General features: G+C 34.2%; 1 protein-coding gene across 2 annotated transcripts; it reads left to right on the top strand.

The window, feature by feature from the left end:
* Positions 1–1,668: 1,668 nt before the first annotated feature.
* Positions 1,669–19,270, top strand: LOC108573379 (probable methylmalonate-semialdehyde dehydrogenase [acylating], mitochondrial). 2 transcript variants are annotated; one of them, XM_017935820.1, is made up of 8 exons: positions 1,669–1,732; positions 5,731–5,803; positions 9,782–9,981; positions 10,245–10,323; positions 11,847–12,214; positions 17,234–17,662; positions 18,617–18,895; positions 19,169–19,270. In XM_017935820.1, the coding sequence occupies exons 1-8, from the start codon at positions 1,703–1,705 to the stop codon at positions 19,268–19,270; spliced, it is 1,560 nt and encodes a 519-aa protein (XP_017791309.1). In that variant the 5' UTR covers positions 1,669–1,702. The 2 variants fall into 2 exon arrangements, with proteins under 2 accessions (XP_017791309.1, XP_017791308.1); XM_017935819.1 differs by lacking the exon at positions 1,669–1,732 and adding an exon at positions 2,033–2,119.
* Positions 19,271–19,457: the final 187 nt, after the last annotated feature.

Here is a 19,457-nt window from a genome sequence, read left to right as displayed (position 1 = left end):
CACAGATGACGTACAGGATAGACCTTGCATCTTATGGGACTTTTTATTTGGGGTTTTGGAACCGAGAAGACTGTTACCATTTTCGTGTCGTTACCAACGTTACCGATTCAGTTTAGAATAAGATTACAACATTAGTAGTGGGTAGAATTGAAATTAGAGGTAACTATGAAATTACAAATAAAAAAGTAAAGCAATTATTTATTAGTAGATGATTCGTCATATGCGTGTGTTCTACTGCTGTCAGAAGATCGTGAACAATTCTATACACGCAATCTAATATATATATATGTGTATCTTTATATGCAAATTTAATAAAAGAGGATGTTTGACATCTGTCGATTTTACCATCTTTGATAGTTGGATTGTATGTAATTCTAACTCACAGAAGGCATAAAAAAAACTCTGATTGTTTACACGATCGGTATTTCAGAACGTTGGACACAAAAATATATTATGTGTAAGGTTTATCCTGTACCTCGTCTGTGCTATAGGGTACTTTTTTATGGGACTTTTTGTCACACGATCTGGAATACCGACGTCGTCAAAAACTACTGGTTTTGAAACGCACTCTACGCTTAAGAACGGTCATTTTAAGAACTGCATCGCATCATTCATGATGATTCAAATCGATCGATATTGGTCCTGTGTACATTATTATTGTGTTGTCAATTGGATCCCAAAATGCAAATCTGTATGACTGAATCCATTCTGATTCATCCTAAAGTTCGAAATATGACATATACCAAGTGTTATTAATTTTGAAACCTCGGGGTAATGTGACAAAAAAATACATTTGGATGTATTGTCTTGGTTGTCTTGTTGTCTTTAATTTACCGGTATCGACTGCCGTTGGTCATTAGCCGATCTCGCTTGTGATGCAAAACAATCAATAAAATTCTGGAAGATTTCTAAAAGCTACTACTTTACATTGTTTATAATAAAAATTTTTTTTTTATGTTTTATCTAAAATTAAATTCTCGGAAACTATAACCATTTTCTGCCATATTTACTAGGCAAATAATGAAAGATCAAGTGCAATATTCATGTTTTTGGGACATAAATTCGTATTTGACCACTAACATCACAATATACAAGGTGAGCTGTATAATGTGATCACCTTTGTTATTTTCGTTGTCAGTGGACCGATCAAAATTTGTTGTTATAGATAATACGGTTTTAAAAGACCTTCACGGTGATAATATTAGATTTTTTCTGTCTTTTTTATTCATGTAAGTTTTCAAGGTTATTTTCAACTTTTTTATGTATAAACGTATTCAACAAAAATAAAATTTTTTTAATCTAATGGAATGATACGCCGATAAAAACATTCAGGCGGAAGATATTTTCTATAAATCGAATAACATGAATAACATATCGTTAATTTTAAGTTTCGAAGGTACTTAAACTCAAAGTGTTGTGTACAAAATGCTGACCACCAGTATTTTTCTATCCAAGTGCGTAGAAACTATAGGAAGAACATCTACTCAATTTTTAGTGTTATAACACATAATTGCCGGCCTAAATGAACGATGCTATCGTTCAATAATGCCTTCGGATTGTAGATGATAAGCAGTTGTCCTAATCCTTTGACTTCCTATAAGTTTAACCATTGTCTCGAATATCAGCGATTTAAATTGCGCGCCTCTGTCAGTGGTAATGACTGCTGGTGTTCTGAACCATCAACCCATGTGGGAAAGCGGCGATGAATTGCCATTGGAATGGACCTAAATCCGTGAGTCAACACTTGCTTCCAAAAGTAGTAATGACAGTGTTATTAGTTGTAAATAATTAAAAATTTACTAGTTTAATAAACCACTAAAATTCACTATTTTCTGATATATCTGCTGTATAATGTAACAAACATCGAATCGATAATAGTGCTACGCTTTATTCGGCTATTCTCGTGACTTCTTCGGACACTGTCGAGTGAACAGAGAATATTTCTGAAAACATCGATCCTTCTAAATTTTGTAAACAGATGTAATTAACTTCAATGAAAACGTTCGCCTTGCATTGCGACAGTTGGCCATTTTTTTAGAGAATCAATCAGTTCTGTTACAAACGGCAACAAACGTGTTCTGAAATTATGGCGCTTCTCGTGAGATTTGTTAAATGGGAGGTACGTCAAAAAATTTTAATATGTTTGTTTGGATATTCTATAACTTCATTTCTGAAATACGGCAATAAGAAGTGAGTTAACGCATGTAAATGTTAAGCGATGCAAATGTTATCTTGTTAAGCTTTTTAAATATGGAACAATACAAAATTTTTGGAGTTCAATGCTTTTTTTTAATAAATTTTGATATAAATTCATCTGTCTAATCTTCAGTACGTTTTATTTTAATGAAAATCAATTTTTGCTTCATCATTCATCAATTGCCTATTAATGTTGTATATTTAAAATATGAATAAACATTTTTTAAAATACAATCTAGCTTTGCTTAAGTAAATTTTATTAAGCATTGGCTTCTCTGTTTAATTTGTTTGACATTTCCTTTTATATTTTTCTCATTATAATTGTGTAAATATTATAAGTACTTTAATTAATTAGACTGCTGTTAATGTATATTTAGATGACTTTTTCACTATTATTAATGTTGTATAAGAAATTTATATTATTTTTGTACTATTCTTAATGTTTATTTATGTTACATTTAATGTTCATCACAAATCATATCAACAGAAATAAATACATTCAACAAAATTTAATTAATACAATTAAAAAACACTAAAATGTTTTGAGTATGTAATTTACTTTTGTCATAGAACTGTTTGAACTATTTATGGTAGCAATATATTTCATTGAAATGTTACAGCTATAAATTTTCAATAATATATGTATGTCATTTACAGTAAAAATGTTATAATTTATCGTAATATATTTATCTCTATTTCAATTGTATTTCCATTACATTTTAGGAAGATGTATTTTATATCATTTCATGTTACATACATGTATCTAACAGCTTGTTACATTTCTGCCATACTATTAATATCCGCTGTTATAGACATTATCAATATAAATAACCTTATCATTAAACAATACCAATGTTCGTTTACACATATTATACGTATATATAAATTGGAATTAATATAAATAAAGTTTAATTAAATATAAGATGATTGTGTATTATTTTTAATAGTATGTACATACGTGCAATTTGTCTTTTGATATGATTAAAGAATATGTCAAGGAAGGTAACAGAATTATGTTAGTATACAAGTAATTAATGAACTTGTAATTGTAATTGAAAGGTAGTATTGTAGATCATTTATATTAATAGATACAAAAATTGCTCTCACTACTTGTTCGATGCTTAAATTTAACAAAAATATATTTATTCTTATAAATAAAAATATTTTTATTTTTTTTTTTTTTCATTGAAAAGTTTATTTCTTTAAGTTCCTGTAATACTCAACGATAAAACACTGTATTTAAATTAAAGATTTACTGAACTTTTGTTCTTTATTCGAGAAAATTTCTGTAACTGTATTACGTAGTAATATAGTATTATAAATTTGCTTTGCATAAAATACAAAGTTAAAAGTAATTTCTATCTTCTATTTAGTAATACAAAATTTCTAAATACTAAATACACAAACGTTTGTATATCATTGTACAGACATTATGTTCATTTCAACTATTTTTCATTGTAAAATCTTTTTCTCCTTTCAAATTAATAACAGTGCAATGGTTTGTGTACTCTGCCAACTTGGATTTTGTAGTGATGCATTTCTGACTAAAGTATATTATGAAACTTTCTTCAAGCAAAAGGAAATTCCACTCTTTGTGTTTAATTTTAATTTTGCCCTAAGTTTTAATATAAAGACTAAAAGTTTGACGATTTATTCATATCGAATTTCAAATATCCGTATCGTTTATTAAGACTTTGAACTATGGTTCGTAACAAGATCACGCGATTCTACTTAACATGTGAATCAAGTACTGTTTAAATCGGTCATTAATGTGAAAGTAAACCGGAAGTTGGAGTTATTCCTCTTTTGAACTCGTCGATGATTCACGGTGTGTTGTTTTTCAAGGGAGAGTATGTGCCTCTGTTCCAATTGAATCGGAATCGAAATGACCAGAGCCAATAACGCTTATAAAGGAGAATGTCATTACCAATCTAGTGCAATAGAGCTCGCGTAGTTTACGTAACACAAAACTCGTATGCGAGGGAACAAAGAGTATCGCGTGAAAAACTTATCGTGCAACATTCTCTATGGATAGCCTTATCATGTACCAAACAAATTTATAAATGTATTCTAGCGCTGTTTAATCTTCTTCGAGCAATCAGTAAATACTCGTATTTCGTATAACCGATACGTTTGCTTGTTATCAGAGAAATGGAATTACGTTATAGGTTATAAATTTGTAACTATCTCTTGGTAAGCTGTAGCGCATTTTTATTTAAGAAAAAGAAGTAGCGTTACAATATTCTCTTGATCCAGCATTTATACTTTTAATCTGTTTTTGTAATTAAAGTAACTTTCACTATAATCTTCAGTGTTTTTCGTAGTATTTATTTGGTTGCTTAATGATTTAATTTCGATTAATGCTTGTTTTCAGACGGCACTTTTTCACCGGAAAACAGTGGCGGCTCGTAAGAATTTGTAACGGTGGGGCTGTAGCAATAAAAGTAAAAAAGATCAATATGGATTGAAAAAATTATATTATTAATAAAGCTAAAGACAATTACTTAGAAAGCGGACGGCATTACAAACAGGAAAATAACAGTTTTTAAATGAATATATATAAACTTAATAGCGGCGATAATAAAACAGTAACTTTCATTTTATACTGGAGGGGCTGCAGCCTTGCAGCCCTTATGGACGAGCCGCCACTACCGAGAAATATCACTTATTCTCATATTTTACCTTTTATTACTGCAATATCCAATCCAAATAACTTTATACAAAAGTTAAATTGATAATTCAGTTATAGAATTTATTCTGCATGTAACAGGGGAACAATATATTTGACGACTGCATGGAAGTAATTAAATAGCAGTAAAGATCATTTTTTGACAAAAGAAATATATAGTCCCAAGACTGAAAATTCCGATCTTATAAGCTTGCAGTAAACATTTGTGGAAATTTTTTAAATTGTAGAGAAAACAACTTTTTATTATTTCTTTTTGCTCGTTGGGCAATATTGAACGTTATATGGTTGTATAGTAGTTTCTTAGTTAAATATTTATCAATCGTTTATTTTAACCCTTTGCACTCGAGGATCTTTTAGCTATAAATTGCAAATCAAATTTATTTCTATATTTAATGGATTTTTATATTATACAAGTCGTTGTAACAGTTCACTGAAGATTAGTTCTTTCAAACCATTTCGCTGATTAGACATTTACGAGAGGCCTATAGACCTGTTGTCCTGTAAAATCAATTTTCTACCGAGTGGGAAACAATTATGTCGTTTTTCAGTCTCCACTCGTGTGCAAAGGGTTAATATACTGTGGCATTAAAATTTCGCATAATCGTATTTCTAAATAGATGCGACGAATAGAGGGCGCAGATTTAAATTTGCTACAAAGTACAATATACATGAATCGTTTAAAGAGTTCATTTATGCATTTAATTTTTTCCTGTAATTTACATAATCGCATATACATGAAATACGTGGAAATAGCATTTTTACACGAATAAAATTAACGCGAATTTCATGAATTATTTCTAATATGAAATCAGGAATTGTTTAACATGAATTTCATGATATTTTAGGCGCAATTTGCTGCAAGGACTTACAGCAGTAGCGTACCGACAGTTAAGATGTACATTGATGGCCAGTTCGTAGGTAATTATTTTATTACATTAAAAAGTTGCATACAAGTTTCTTGAATGCTAAACTTCAACGTCATTTGCCACTTGAAATCAATTGGATGTTGAAACAAAAATGCAATGAAAATAATAATTTCTCAGTGGATATATTATTTGATTAGGAAATTTTAGGAATTTAATATATTCTATGCTCGTATCTGATTAAATCTTACTGAAATTCAAATAATTACAGTATTTCAACACCGTTATAAACGTAGCGCACGTTTTACACATGTTTATCCTCGGTAATTTTTTAAACCATTCGTATTCGTCAGATACCGATGAACTTTCTCGAATTTTTGCTTTTATTTATTGAAATCTGATCCTTTCGATCTTTTTATCCGTCTATGATTATTCTGAACAGATTCGGTGATTATACACGGTGATTCTCGCAATTGGGACGGGTTATATCTCGAGGAGAGCCTACTTTTTTTTTTATAAATGCAACGATGCGTCTAAGAAATGCAAATGCACTTTTTTTCTAAATGGAATCACTTTTCTTTTTACTGTAGATCGATTCATCACAACAGTCTGCGTGAAAAAGTATCGGGGTACAATGTTAAAAAGATTAAGGATTTGTGAGATTAAAAAATTCTTTTAAATTTATAAATAAGAACGTATTACCCACAATGTAGCATAGGATTAAAAAAAAATTTTAATAATTATAAAAACGGCGACACTTTGAAGAGGAAAAATCTCTGTTTACTAAAAAAAAATATCAACTTTAAACGGTTCTAAAAAATTAAGTAATTGAGATATCGAAAAAATCCTATGCCACATTGTAGAATACTTTGTAGAGAATATTCCCTAAAAATTTGAACGAAATCGGATATGTAGTTCCGGAGATTTTGCGTTGGTCAATTTAAAAAACAGTTTCGAGAAAAACGTAAAAGAAGTTTTAAGATAAAATTCTTTTCTGATAAAGAGAGGTTTATTATATTTTACCTTTAATGTGCTATTCCAAGTCCATATAGCAATACTTCTGCATCAGAGAAACTGTCAGCAGTCTCCTTCTTTGCTTTTCTGAGTAATTTTTCTTCAGAGTTTCTTATTCGTCGTTCGTCCATTATTTTGCAAAAGTTGTGACTGTTTATTCCTAAAATTAAATGCATCACTTGCATCACTCTTAAATATTTATCTTTTCCCCCGTCAAAGATGCTAGCAGCGGTAAATGTTGCAATGTCAACAGTTTTCTTTCCGCAAAACGGCGGTAATGTATCGTCAATTAATTTATCGACTTATCTGTTAGTTTTTCCTTGTTTCTTTTTTTATCATATCACACGTGATAAGAAAACCTTAAATTACATTTTCGTAAGCAACGAAATATTGCTCTAATGCAATATCTCCGCTTCATCTGATCCGCGTGGTTTCCCGCATGACCCAATCCGTTCCCGTATCTATTGCCATAACTTCGCCAAAAATTCGAATTTTTAAATATCGCTTTGGCAAGACGCTCTACGCACTTGAAACTTTAAGAAAATTAAATAATAAATGGGTTTTTTGAAACCGTCTAACAGGTGCACCGCCTTAATTTATAATGTATAAAATGTCTGCATAGTGTAAGAGTAAAGAATTACAAGGGGCTTAAAACGACAGATATTAAAATGACGTCGGTTCGCTCGCCGATGGCCAGGTACGATAATGTGTGGGCCGCTGTCCTTTTTCCCGTTTTTATACGCTTCTTCGGCCGTTAGGGCCCTGCAAGCCGCGGGGTGGGGGTGCAGCCTGCGCTGCTCCTTGCCTAGGGCCCCCTGCGGCTCGGGTCCTGCGGTCGTTGCCTAGGCGCGTCGCACAGCGCCTTACAATAGATTATTCAACTTATAATTTATAAAATGTTTGTGCACAATTCAACAATCTTTAACATTTTTCAATTATTGGACAACCTATAATAATAAATCAAATGTAAAATAATATTGCTAATTTTAATGCACCGTTATTCGAGATAGAATGCTTCACTTATTTTGTTTATTAATTAATTGTGAAAAAATTAAGACACATAATTGCCGAGAATGGAACGTATGTACAATCTTGTCGGAGCAGATACCTTTACCTTTGAAAGCACTTCAGAACATATTTTTCGTAGAATACAACCCCTTGTAAATACTTAAGTGCGTGCTTAAAGGCCTTTTAATTGACGCCCATGGTTCAGAAGTACTGCTGAAGTACCTATTGAAACACTACAGAAAATGCGTTGTATTTCGAGGTGAATTAAATCCTAAGAATTGCTTTAATGAGAAATATTTAAGAATGAAATGGATTATACTGGCTATACTGGGTATAGAAAGTTTCGCCTACAAATCGAACAACAGTATTATGCTCCATGTATAAAATGTGTAAGGACAGTTCCAACAAATATGCTCCTTGTGATTGCTTTTTATTATTGTTGAGTTAGGAAACAAATTTTAGAAAATAATTTCTCTTTCATTTATATTAATTCCATTTAAGTATGTAGAAAATTTTCAAAATAAGCATGAAGTTATCTGTGCAATAACAATAGAAGTGGTTTTTTTTATACCAGTACACTTCATTTTTAAAATTATTATTATTATTATCGCAACTTGTACGACACTTTTGCACATAATTTTTTAAAAATATGACACGTTTCTGTCGGCATTATGTAAGTATAAAGAAAACTGTGTTAGCTGAAAAATATGCCCACTGTGAGCGCTAATTTTTAACCCTAGAGCGGTCTTCGGGTCTTTTTTGACCCATCGCCCTCTTATCTTTTTAATTACTTTTGCTGTTATCAAATTTATGTTCCCTTAACATTACATCGAAAGTTCATTACCAAAGTTCATATGGCGCGCTGGTAACAAAAATTGTTACACCTAAGACCTTTGGGTCAAAAAAGACCCAAAAACCTCAAGCGTGCAGAGTAACGAAAGAACGCACTAGGGTTAAGACAAAGATCAAAGGTGGAATCTCAGAAAGTAACGCAACATGAACTCAGAAGAATGTAGCTCTTCTAATATAGCGATTAAATAATTTGAAGTACAGCCAGAGTTAAATAAAATTTGTTTGCAGTGTATAAAATATTTAGAGAAATTCGTGTTTATAACCCGTCCTGAAGTAGATCAAATGAATTTCCTTTATAATTGAAACAATTAACTCACTAAGTGAATTTATAATTTGTAATTTATGAATTTATACCCTTTGAAACATAAGTAGACGAAAGGATAAACAAATAAACGTACACTCGAATCCATTTAGCCGAATGTAAACTTTAATTACTTGAGTAAAAAATTTTAGGTCGCGAGAAAACGAGTAAAATCCTATCATGTTATTTTTGGAATATCCTAAAATTGTTACATTTAAAAGTTTCAATGTTAGGGGCTTGCGGTTGATCTTTCCATCGTTCAAGCTTTGCCGGTTTTTGCACGTGTGTGCCGACTAATGTTCTAAGGCTTCGAAGGACCAGTTTCTTGATTGAAACACTAAGTTTTTATTTTATGTTCTATTTTCTACAACTAATTCAAGATATAAATTCTACTGCGAAGTGAGAGGTGTTTCACTTGCGAGTGGCCAAGTGTTTCTCCCGCGAGTTGCAAAGTGTTTCTTCCGCGAGTCGCTAAATGTTTTCTCTGGTGAGTTGCAAAGTGTTTCTGCCGGAGTCTCTGCGGTTTCCCTCGACGAAGACTCCTATTTTCCCAAAAACACCCTGATTGGTGATTTTTCCTTTTCTAAATCACCAATCAGTTTACTCCGGTGCATTCTATTTTCCGTTCGGAGACTCCAGGATTCATGGCAGGGTCTGGTCCTAGGGACTAAGTGTCGCAGGCAACGCAATAAACACTTGTGGTGTTTTGAGAAAGCGATATTTGCCTGCGACGGCGACCACTTGACTCGCTGCCATAAATCCGGCTACAGGATACGCCTTAACATTCAAAGATCAACGTTTACAAATTGACGTTTACTTTTATTCACAGAGTCATAGAAAGGTTTCAATTTGTTTCAGATTCAAAGGCCACACAATTTACCGACGTGCATAATCCAGCAACGAACGAGCTGCTATGTCGCACGCCAAAATGCACGAAAGAAGAAATGGAAATGGCCGTGACAAGCGCGAAGAAAGCTTACGAAAAATGGAAAAATACCAGCGTACTCACTAGGCAAACTTTGATGTTCAAGTACCAAGCACTTATACGCGAGCACTCGGTATGCTTATTGAAATAGGATCTTTATCTTTTGAGATTGTAAATATCTTTTATAGTACAATCATTTACTCATATTAGGTTTTATCATAAATTGTGAATAAGAGATATGAGAAGATTCATTGCAAATACTTTCTATTTTATGGATCAACTTATGCCTACACACATTAGAGTTCGAACAAAAATGAACAATTATACGATTCTGTTCATAATTCTTATCGTGTAATATTAAAAATGGCTTTAAATTTATGTAGTAATTTTTTTTAGAAAGAAATTGCAAAGAATTTAGTGAACGAAAATGGAAAAACAATGGCTGATGCTGAAGGAGACGTTCTTCGAGGACTTCGTAAGTTCTGCTATTCAAAATTTTACAAGAAATTTTATTACAGGACATATTTTTAATAAATACTCTCGTAGAAACAAGTATTGCTCATTGATGCTAGTATTCATGTTCAAATATTACTTCGGGTATAATTTATTAATTAAATTAGAATGCGTGCATTAGGAATGTTTAAAGAGTTCATTTTCAGTCGTGATATTTTATGAGCAATAATCTATCTACAATCCTTACTTAAATCTTCTTGTTTTCGAAGTTAGATCAGTGTGACGATACTTTTGCCAATTATATGTATGTTGTTTATACGATAATGATGTATTAGCTGTTTTCTAAAATAAGAGTATGACGTATAAAATCAAAAAAATTTTAATGGATCAAACAAATTCAAATGCTCAACCATGTAAGAAAACATTCAACATTCGATATACTCTGAACTTTGCGATCTCTATTGTGATCTCGATCAATACATACCTATTAAGCAAACAATTAGAATCGCGTTTCAAGCCACGCACAGTGGCACACGATAAAAATCGTTCACCACGTTTGAATGTGTATTCCTCGTTGGAAACTATTGAGATTATGTCTTATATACTTTCCAGTATTATTAAAAACCAAGGAGATATTTAGGACTTCGGGTTTTACTAGAACACCCTGTATATTAAATTTGCTTTCGTCTGCGGGAAGTATGTTTTTCTAAAAAGAAAAATCCTGATTCGTGTATTTCCGAGCAATTTTGATTCTTTCGAAATGTGTTACTCGAGCATGACAATCATTTTTTCACAATATTTTCAGCGTGAACATTTTTATTTCAATACTTTTCGAAGTTGGCAGCAAGCCTTGGGGTACTTTTGTCAATATCAGGCTTTTATCGATAAAAGGGGGCAACACTTTAAAATGCAAACGTGAGCATAGCGTTTATTTCACGTTTCATATTGTTTTGTTGGACAACATTCTAGCCTTATTTTTACCTATAAAACACGCTGGCAAAATTTGTACGGAAAACTGTAGACACCCTACATATAATTTATGCTATTTCACGTTGTGATTCGCCTTGATAATGATGAAAAATGACTAATTTTCGTTCTTCTACTGTGGCTTGTTTTTCTGGGATTCCATTTCTCCAAAAAACGTCTGAAATATGCAAATTAATGAAATAATATAATAAAACTAAGTTAACTTATTGCTTATTGAAGGAAAAATACTCAAAAACAATTTGTCAGAAGATACTCCAGTTCAGGGCATCCCCAAATATTGTAGATGGACGACTTTTAGTGTGAACTACTTTTCATAGATTCAATTACATGTGTTAATCTTTCATCAATTATTGTACAAAGTTTTACATTATTTTTTATATTCAAAACAACAACACAGATGAAATGTTATCACATTTATTACAAAGATACCATGCACTTCGTATAGTGCACATTTTCGACAAAATTGGAAAATTCAAGGTGGTGGAGAATTTCCAGTGTGAGCCGCTGTACGGTACAATATACGATACATCACGTGACCGTTGTTGATTTATGTTGCAGAGGTGGTCGACGCATGTGCCGCAATTCCTTCTCTGCAAATGGGCGAGAGCACGCCAAACATCGCAACCGATATGGACATAATTTCCTACAAAGTTCCGCTCGGTGTAACTGCCTCCATCTGTCCGTTCAATTTTCCCGCGATGATACCTCTTTGGTCGTTTCCTGTGTCGGTCGCCTGTGGAAACGCGACAATTTTGAAGCCGTCAGAGCGTGTGCCAGGGGCCTCGATGATCCTGGCCGATCTGTTTACCAAGGCCGGTGCTCCGCCTGGACTGTTGAATGTTATCCACGGTCAACATGCCGCCGTTGATTTTATCTGCGAACATCCGGACATCAAGGCGGTTTCTTTCGTCGGTTCCGATCAAGCGGTACGTTAATATCGATCACTGTTTTCTTCGCGTTCGTTCCAGTGGGAAATCTCGTTTCTATACAGAATTACATATTGGTTGACTCCATTTATCAGATTCTAGTCACTTGATTCGGTATTACTATAGATTTATCGATTTCCATATGGAGAGTGTCTGGGACGACAAGTACCAATAAGAAAGTTCCGTAAATCATTCCATAATATACAGCGTGTCCCGTTTAACAAGTTCACTACGGCAGTTTTTTTTTAGGACTTTCCTATTTGACGGTACGGGACGGCTGTTCTGTAGACGTTTTAATGGTACCCCGCACTGGACTTTCTTATTTAGCGGTACGAGACAAATTTCTTATTTTTTCACTATATTTTGTTATTTTACACGAAAGATTGATAACTGCCTATTACGGCGAAAATGGTGGAAGAATAACGGAAATATCTGCTTACAATTAGCATGTAGCGAAGGTTCAATGAAAAACGAGCCGCTCAGGTCGAAGGTACTACTTAACACTTTATCTACCGCTCATGGTTAAAGTGGCCACTCACTGACGACCGACTCAGTTGGGCGCGGATTCGTCGCCAGTACCGGGCCGATTTTGGCTATTGCGCGGAAATAGTGTGATATCGCTCGTAACAGAGACGTCACTCTCCATTTACTAACAAGTGAACGTGAAATAGGAGTTTTACCAAAAATTAGGCAAAGAAAAACGAGTGATTCAGAACTAGATCCATCTAATCCGAAAATCGTCAATTTTAAAGGTCGATAACCCTTGAATACCGAAAAGCCGATGTACACGGTCTATATATGTGCCCCGTACTGCGGTGAACATGTTAACTGGAAACGCACGAATATCTAACAGACTGTTAAAGATGTGAAAAAGTTGTTTGATATGGAGAGGGACATTGTATGGTGTAAATAGTTTTTTTGTATATGAAGTGATAGAGGAGATTTCAAAATCAACTTAATTTTTTTTAATGGAACACTGTACATCTTTATTCATAATATGATAGCGTTTGTTAGGACGAGTACAACGGTGTGCCGCATAAGGTAATTATGTGCAGTAGAAGGTCGTAAACACAGCAGCCCGAAAACAGCACCCGAGTTTAGCAGATACTGAGTGGTCTAACTCGAGTTCATAGCACGATTACATCGCTAATTTATGACCTACTATACTCTGTCCAATTTAAGAATAACCTCGCTTCGCGCATGGGACGTGCCTAAGGCAGGGCTAGAACGTCCAAACCCCCCACTTACTTACGTTTTTCTCCGTCTTACCCTCTCTGTCTATGCGCAGAACGGACGAAAATTGGTCCGAGAGCGAGGTTATTCTTAAATTGGACAGAGTGTATATACATTGAATATCCTCATGCGGCACACCGTTGTACTCGTCTTAACAAATGCTATCATATTATGAACAAAGATGTATAGTATCCTATTTAAAACAATTAAGTTGACTCTGAAATCTCCTCTACCAGTTCGTACACGAAAAAACCTATCTGTACCACACAAAATCTCCTTCCATATCAAACAATTTTTGCATATCTTCAACAGTCTGCGAGACTGTATTTATTAAAATGCTGTTTATGGTAACATACAGAGGAACTCAAGAAGTTTTTGTGGACATCAATAAATCTTCAATCAATCATTCTCTATGTGCACGTCTCTTATAGCGCGACAAACGTCTAGAGACGGTATTCAATTTCCCGTCAGGTGTTTGCCGCTGTATAAAAGTTGAAAAGGTTCTCTTTGCTTTGCTGTGAACAAAGTTTTCGTTCCGGACTCCCGGTACAGACTGTTCACGCTATTAGTTCCCGGCGTTTTTCTCGCAAGTGATAGATTTGTGAGAAAAATAGAAGAGGACAAAGTTTCGTTATTTTTTATTAGGCAATGTGACGGCTTGAACAGATTTTGTAAAATTTGAAATGGTTTTTATGTAATAATAGTTATAATTGTTTTTATACGCTGCTTGAAACAATTGGAGGATCATGTATCGCAGTCATTGGTCCTGTCAACACGGCATATAATTTTTGTAAATTTTTTTTTGTGAAAATAAAGCATGGTGTTAGAAGCACATGTTTCTGTAAACAAAAAGTCACTGTGTAACTTCATAAAATCAAAAATCTGTAATATTAGAATATTATAGTTCCACGCATACCTAAACTATTTTCTTTTTTCTCATTTTTGTTTAATAATTGTTTCAAGTGCCAATATTTTTCGTAGCATAGCATGAATAATATGTCAATCTATGAAGCCTACAGCACTTCTTCCCTTCCTTTTACGTATTGTTATATGGCGTAATAGAACCTTTCACAGTTTTGAGTAGTGTATTGTATGAAGGAGGCTGTTGAAACGAGTTCAACGACCTGCGACACAATAATGTTCAAGGTCGTTCAAAAATGAAGGAAATAACCCTCTGTTGGTAACCTGGGTCATCGATGACCCAAGCCAAATTTCACTCCCGTATTTCTTCAAAAGGAATTTATAGTTTTATTGAAAAAAGTTTGAAACATTTGACTTAACGAGCAATTGTATGGTGTAACAGAGGCTTTGATAGGTACTCCAGAATTTTTTCAGATTTTTGGAAAGGTTAAAACGGCAAAAAAATTAGACTTGGTCTAAAATCTTGGTTAAAAAGAAACAGAAAAATATCCGAAATACCTCTTGAAATATTAGCATAAAGCACAAGAAAAATGAATTCTACAAAATGGGAATCATATTAAACATGTTATGTCATCTTATCCACTAAAAGCTACAGTAAATACAATTATAAAATATTAAGTTTCAGTATAATATGAATGCATAAAAAATGGTTTATTATCGCTTGTAATTTATCATTGTATGCTATCTGAACGCAAAAATTCCTATGTCGAGCCTGACTCGGAAAAATTATCCGAATTTTTAATGTTTCCGTTCAATTCCTTATTTTATTGTAGTACTATATTGTAAATATTTTTTTAATTTTATATCATATGGAATACGATTCAGAAAAGATCAACGTGTAAGGTTTTAATTTATGACACTATTAAACAATGTCGACACAAACTTGCCCATATAATGATTGTAAAGGTGAATCACGAGAAATAGAACATCGAAATATGTGCACATGTAGGTTTGTATTATACATGAGAGAAAATGTCAAACAGAAGAGTTGTATAGTTCAAGGAGGCAAATGTAATGGTAAAAGCAGATTGTTTTGGCATTACCTTTAAGGTTAGTTGAATGTCACCAGTATCCTTTTTCAGTGGCACCGTATATTTCCGACTTGATAGCATTATGGCCAACACTCAACATTTGCACTCCAGAATTTAGGATCAAGCGATAAAGACTTATAAATACTTCAATTAACGATAAATTTTCAAATTGTTGAATTGAACTTAATAAATACAGAAAATAGTTACCTTACTTTTGCATCCATTTCGCTGAAAGCAACCGAACAGAATTTGTTTTTACCATCACATGTGCCCCCTTGAACTACACAACTCTTTCGTTTGACATTTACTCCTATGTTCAAATCTAAGTGATATATGAGCCAAAGCGACTAACTCTATCAAATTTTTTTATTTATGATGAGCATCAAGCATGTGCTTCGTTACAAAAATTGGAAGAATTTCAAAAAGTGGAGTTAATCATTTTGGCATCTACCTGGCTCATATTTAAGTGTTCTATTTCTCGTGATTCAGCCTGCATTTAGTGTACTAGCTATCTTGAAATTTGTCTCGTAGGAGAAAAATTTGAGATATTCTTTGCTGTTGCCTATGCAGAATACGTTATCGTAAAAGAAAAGAATTTCTTTTCTTCTGCACTATTTTCAAGCGACCTAGAAGCAATCTAGAATTACAAAAAGGGGCAAGTTATTAACAAACAAGAATTATGTTCGCTGTTACTTTCCGTACTTCATTTATAGGATACTTGAGATTTCGATATTCAGATTGTAGATGTTCTTTCCTATTGCAAATCTATTGCTTCATCGCTTAAATAAAAAAGTCATGAATCTTCCTAATCCTTGTTTATTCTATTGCTCAAATCTTCACTATGTAAATCATGTACTAAATTCACGCGATGCAAATTGAATCATCGTGTTATTGCCATGCATGTTTTCTTGCATCTCATCACAGCTGAGTACCAGCTCATTGTTGGACCAATCATAAATAATTTCGTGTTAAGATGAGTGTATGAAAATGAATGACTGTGGTCAACAATGTGTCGGAACTGAAAGCTGAAATCTCAAATAGCACATAGTAAGGGAAGAATACAGGATGACAAGAAAATAGGTGGCCAAACTTTGGTACCGTTGTTACGCACCTTTCGTACCTCAGGGCCCCCGGTTTCGGTCAGTCCATTCAAGGAGTTTACCTGGGATAGGGGCGGCGACAGTGACTACCGCAGGATTTAATTCAGGATAGATAGTTTGGGAATTTTCCGGACAGTACAGCGAGCCTACCCAAGTTTAGACAATTGCCCCTTTTTTGGGGCATCGAAGGATGTCGAAGACATGAACCAGACGCGTGGCACTCCGACCCACGGGCATCCTCGAGCGTCGGGCTCTCGGTGCCTCGCATAGTCTCGAGTGACGCGCCCGGTTCTTAACTGATTTATTGCACTACCCTTGAGTAGCTTTTCGCTGTAACTGCTCGAAGAAATTTTGGTGAATACAGAGTGTGTGATCGTTGTAGGATTTCTATGGTTTCCCCGAAGACAAGAGAGGTTCGCTAGGCTTGGAGGTTACGGACGTAACACCGTATTCGACTGTTCTTTAGGATGAAAGATCATATTATTATAAATATAGGTCCGAAAACTCTTCTTTTCCGAGATATAGACACTTTTCCATTACGCTGGAGTATTGTAGGAATGTTTAAAACTTAATTAAGCAAATTGCTGAAAATTATTTTCTTCTGCAACAACACATGCTTCGCATCGACGTTTCAAAGACTGTCGAAGACGTTCAAAAATTCCTGGCGCATTCCGCTTTTTGAGTTATTTTCAGGCTATCAATAGTGTTAACCGTACAATTTTTTTCCTTTACAGGGAAAATACATCTACAAACAGAGTAGCATGCACGGAAAACGCGTACAGTGCAATATGGGAGCGAAGAATCATTGCGTCGTGTTGCCGGATGCGAATAGAAACAAAACTCTTTCTCAAATCGTGGGCGCTAGTTTTGGAGCTGCGGGCCAAAGATGCATGGCCCTTTCGGTTGCCATATTCGTGGGTAAATCGAAGGACTGGGTACCAGAATTAGTAGAGGCTGCGAAGAGATTGAAGGTGAACGCTGGACACGTACCTGACACCGACCTTGGACCAGTTATATCGCCCCAGTCGAAACAGAGGATATGCGATCTGATCGAATCTGGGGTGAAAGAAGGCGCCACGTTGGCTCTCGATGGTAGAGGACTCGTTGTGCAAGGCTTTGAGAAAGGAAATTTCGTTGGGCCAACTGTACTCACGAACGTCAAGGTACATACGTACATGTTAAATTTATATTACGCTTTATTTGCATATGAATAACAGTTACTTTAATGCATTACAGAGTACGACTGATTAACGTAGCTGAAAGAGAAGGTGAAAGAAAATTTCCGGTAGCAAATTCTCAATGTTTAGGTCATTTTTTAACCCTTTCGCGACTAGCGCCGGTTATATCCGGCATCCACTAAATGCTTCACACTGGCTAGCGCCGGTTATATCCGGCACCCACTAAATGCTTCACACTGGCTACTAGCGCCGGTTATATCCGGCATCCACTAAGCGCGTCGCATTGGCTCGCGCCTCGACAACTCAAAGTGAAGAATTATTTTAAAATACAGAACAAGGCCTCAACAACATTCCCTTCATCCGATACACCCTTAAGTTCTCTGCTGTTCCAACGAAATCCTCTAAGATTTTACACGGACACACTGGGAGCTCCAAAAACGCGAGACACTCTTAATGTGTATGGTGTGTAGTACTGGCACGACGACCCGTTCGTTAGTGGCGTACTGATGGCTAGTTCCGTCGTCGCGAAAGGGTTAAGCAATTTGTTTCTGACTTTAGAATCTTTGAAATATCCAGTTCACTATCCATGTCAACGATGTTTTAAATAAATGTAATTTTCTTTAACCTCATTATAACTTTATATTATTATACAGAGGTTTTCAACTTGTATTATACTGTAAATTTAACGTGTATTGTAAAAAATTCAAGTCTTATCTTGCTCGAAATTTGAATAGAAAAAGTGTATAGTTTCAATTATGAAACATTCATTTCTACAACGATTAATAATTTCATTATCATATTATTTGAACTTTCTATTATTTTTTTTTTTTTATTGAACTCATACGTTTATTATGAAGTGTTAATAATTCATTTCACGGTTCTCATATTAATTTAAATCAAATTTATGTAAAATGAGAAATCTTTTATATTATGTTTTAGCCGTCAATGCAATGTTACACAGAGGAAATCTTTGGGCCAGTTCTTTCGTGTGTTTACGCGGACACATTGGACGAAGCAATCGACATTATTAACAGAAATCCTTATGGAAACGGAACTGCTGTATTCACTACAAATGGTGCTACAGCAAGAGCATTTATAAACAGAATCGAAGCTGGTCAGGTTGGCGTAAATGTTCCTATTCCGGTACCACTACCAATGTTTAGTTTTACGGGAAACAAGGGATCCTTCTTGGGTGATAGTCATTTCTACGGAAAACATGTAAGTAAAGTGATAAATTTCTACAGGAAAATTTACATGTTTCTTGTCGAATCTCGTAAATAACATATATTTTATAATAAGTATAATAAGTTTTTGGCAATAAGTAATTTTAGAATCACATTTGATATAAAATTGAACATTTTCTTTATTGGTATTAATAATTTCCATGTCAGTTGGTGTTGCACAATAATTTTCTAAATTCTTTTGTGATTACTGTTTGAAACTTTAAATTTTACATTTTTCACGTTTTCTAAACATGTGATACTTTTCCAGGGCATAAACTTCCACACGCAAGTGAAAACGATAACGCAACTGTGGAGATCTGGAGATGCTGGTGACATCGCATCCTCAACAGCGATGCCAACTATGCAATAAATCTATATTTGTTATTCGATTAAAATAATGTGAACATCTGTATGTACGAAGAAACGAACGAACGTACAAGCTTACAAGTTACCTTTATCCTTTAAAAGGAAAGAAATAATACTGTTATAAAGGATGTCTTCCATTAGCCTGAATAAGTTATTCAGATAAGTGCATACAAAAAATGTTTTCTATTTCG

This window comes from Habropoda laboriosa, unplaced genomic scaffold, assembly GCF_001263275.1.
Source record: "Habropoda laboriosa isolate 0110345459 unplaced genomic scaffold, ASM126327v1 scaffold146, whole genome shotgun sequence".
NCBI lineage: Eukaryota > Metazoa > Arthropoda > Insecta > Hymenoptera > Apidae > Habropoda > Habropoda laboriosa.
The sequence above is the reverse complement of the archived record's forward strand: the minus strand, read 5'-3'. Positions and strand labels throughout refer to the sequence as shown.

Excerpts from the sequence above, each read along its gene's own strand:
- LOC108573379 (XM_017935819.1), top strand. The coding sequence starts at position 2,087 with ATGGCGCTTCTCGTGAGATTTGTTAAATGGGAG. Across the intron at positions 2,120-5,730 it reads TGAGATTTGTTAAATGGGAG|GCGCAATTTGCTGCAAGGAC; the intron begins GTACGTCAAAAA and ends ATGATATTTTAG. Across the intron at positions 10,324-11,846 it reads AGACGTTCTTCGAGGACTTC|AGGTGGTCGACGCATGTGCC; the intron begins GTAAGTTCTGCT and ends TTTATGTTGCAG.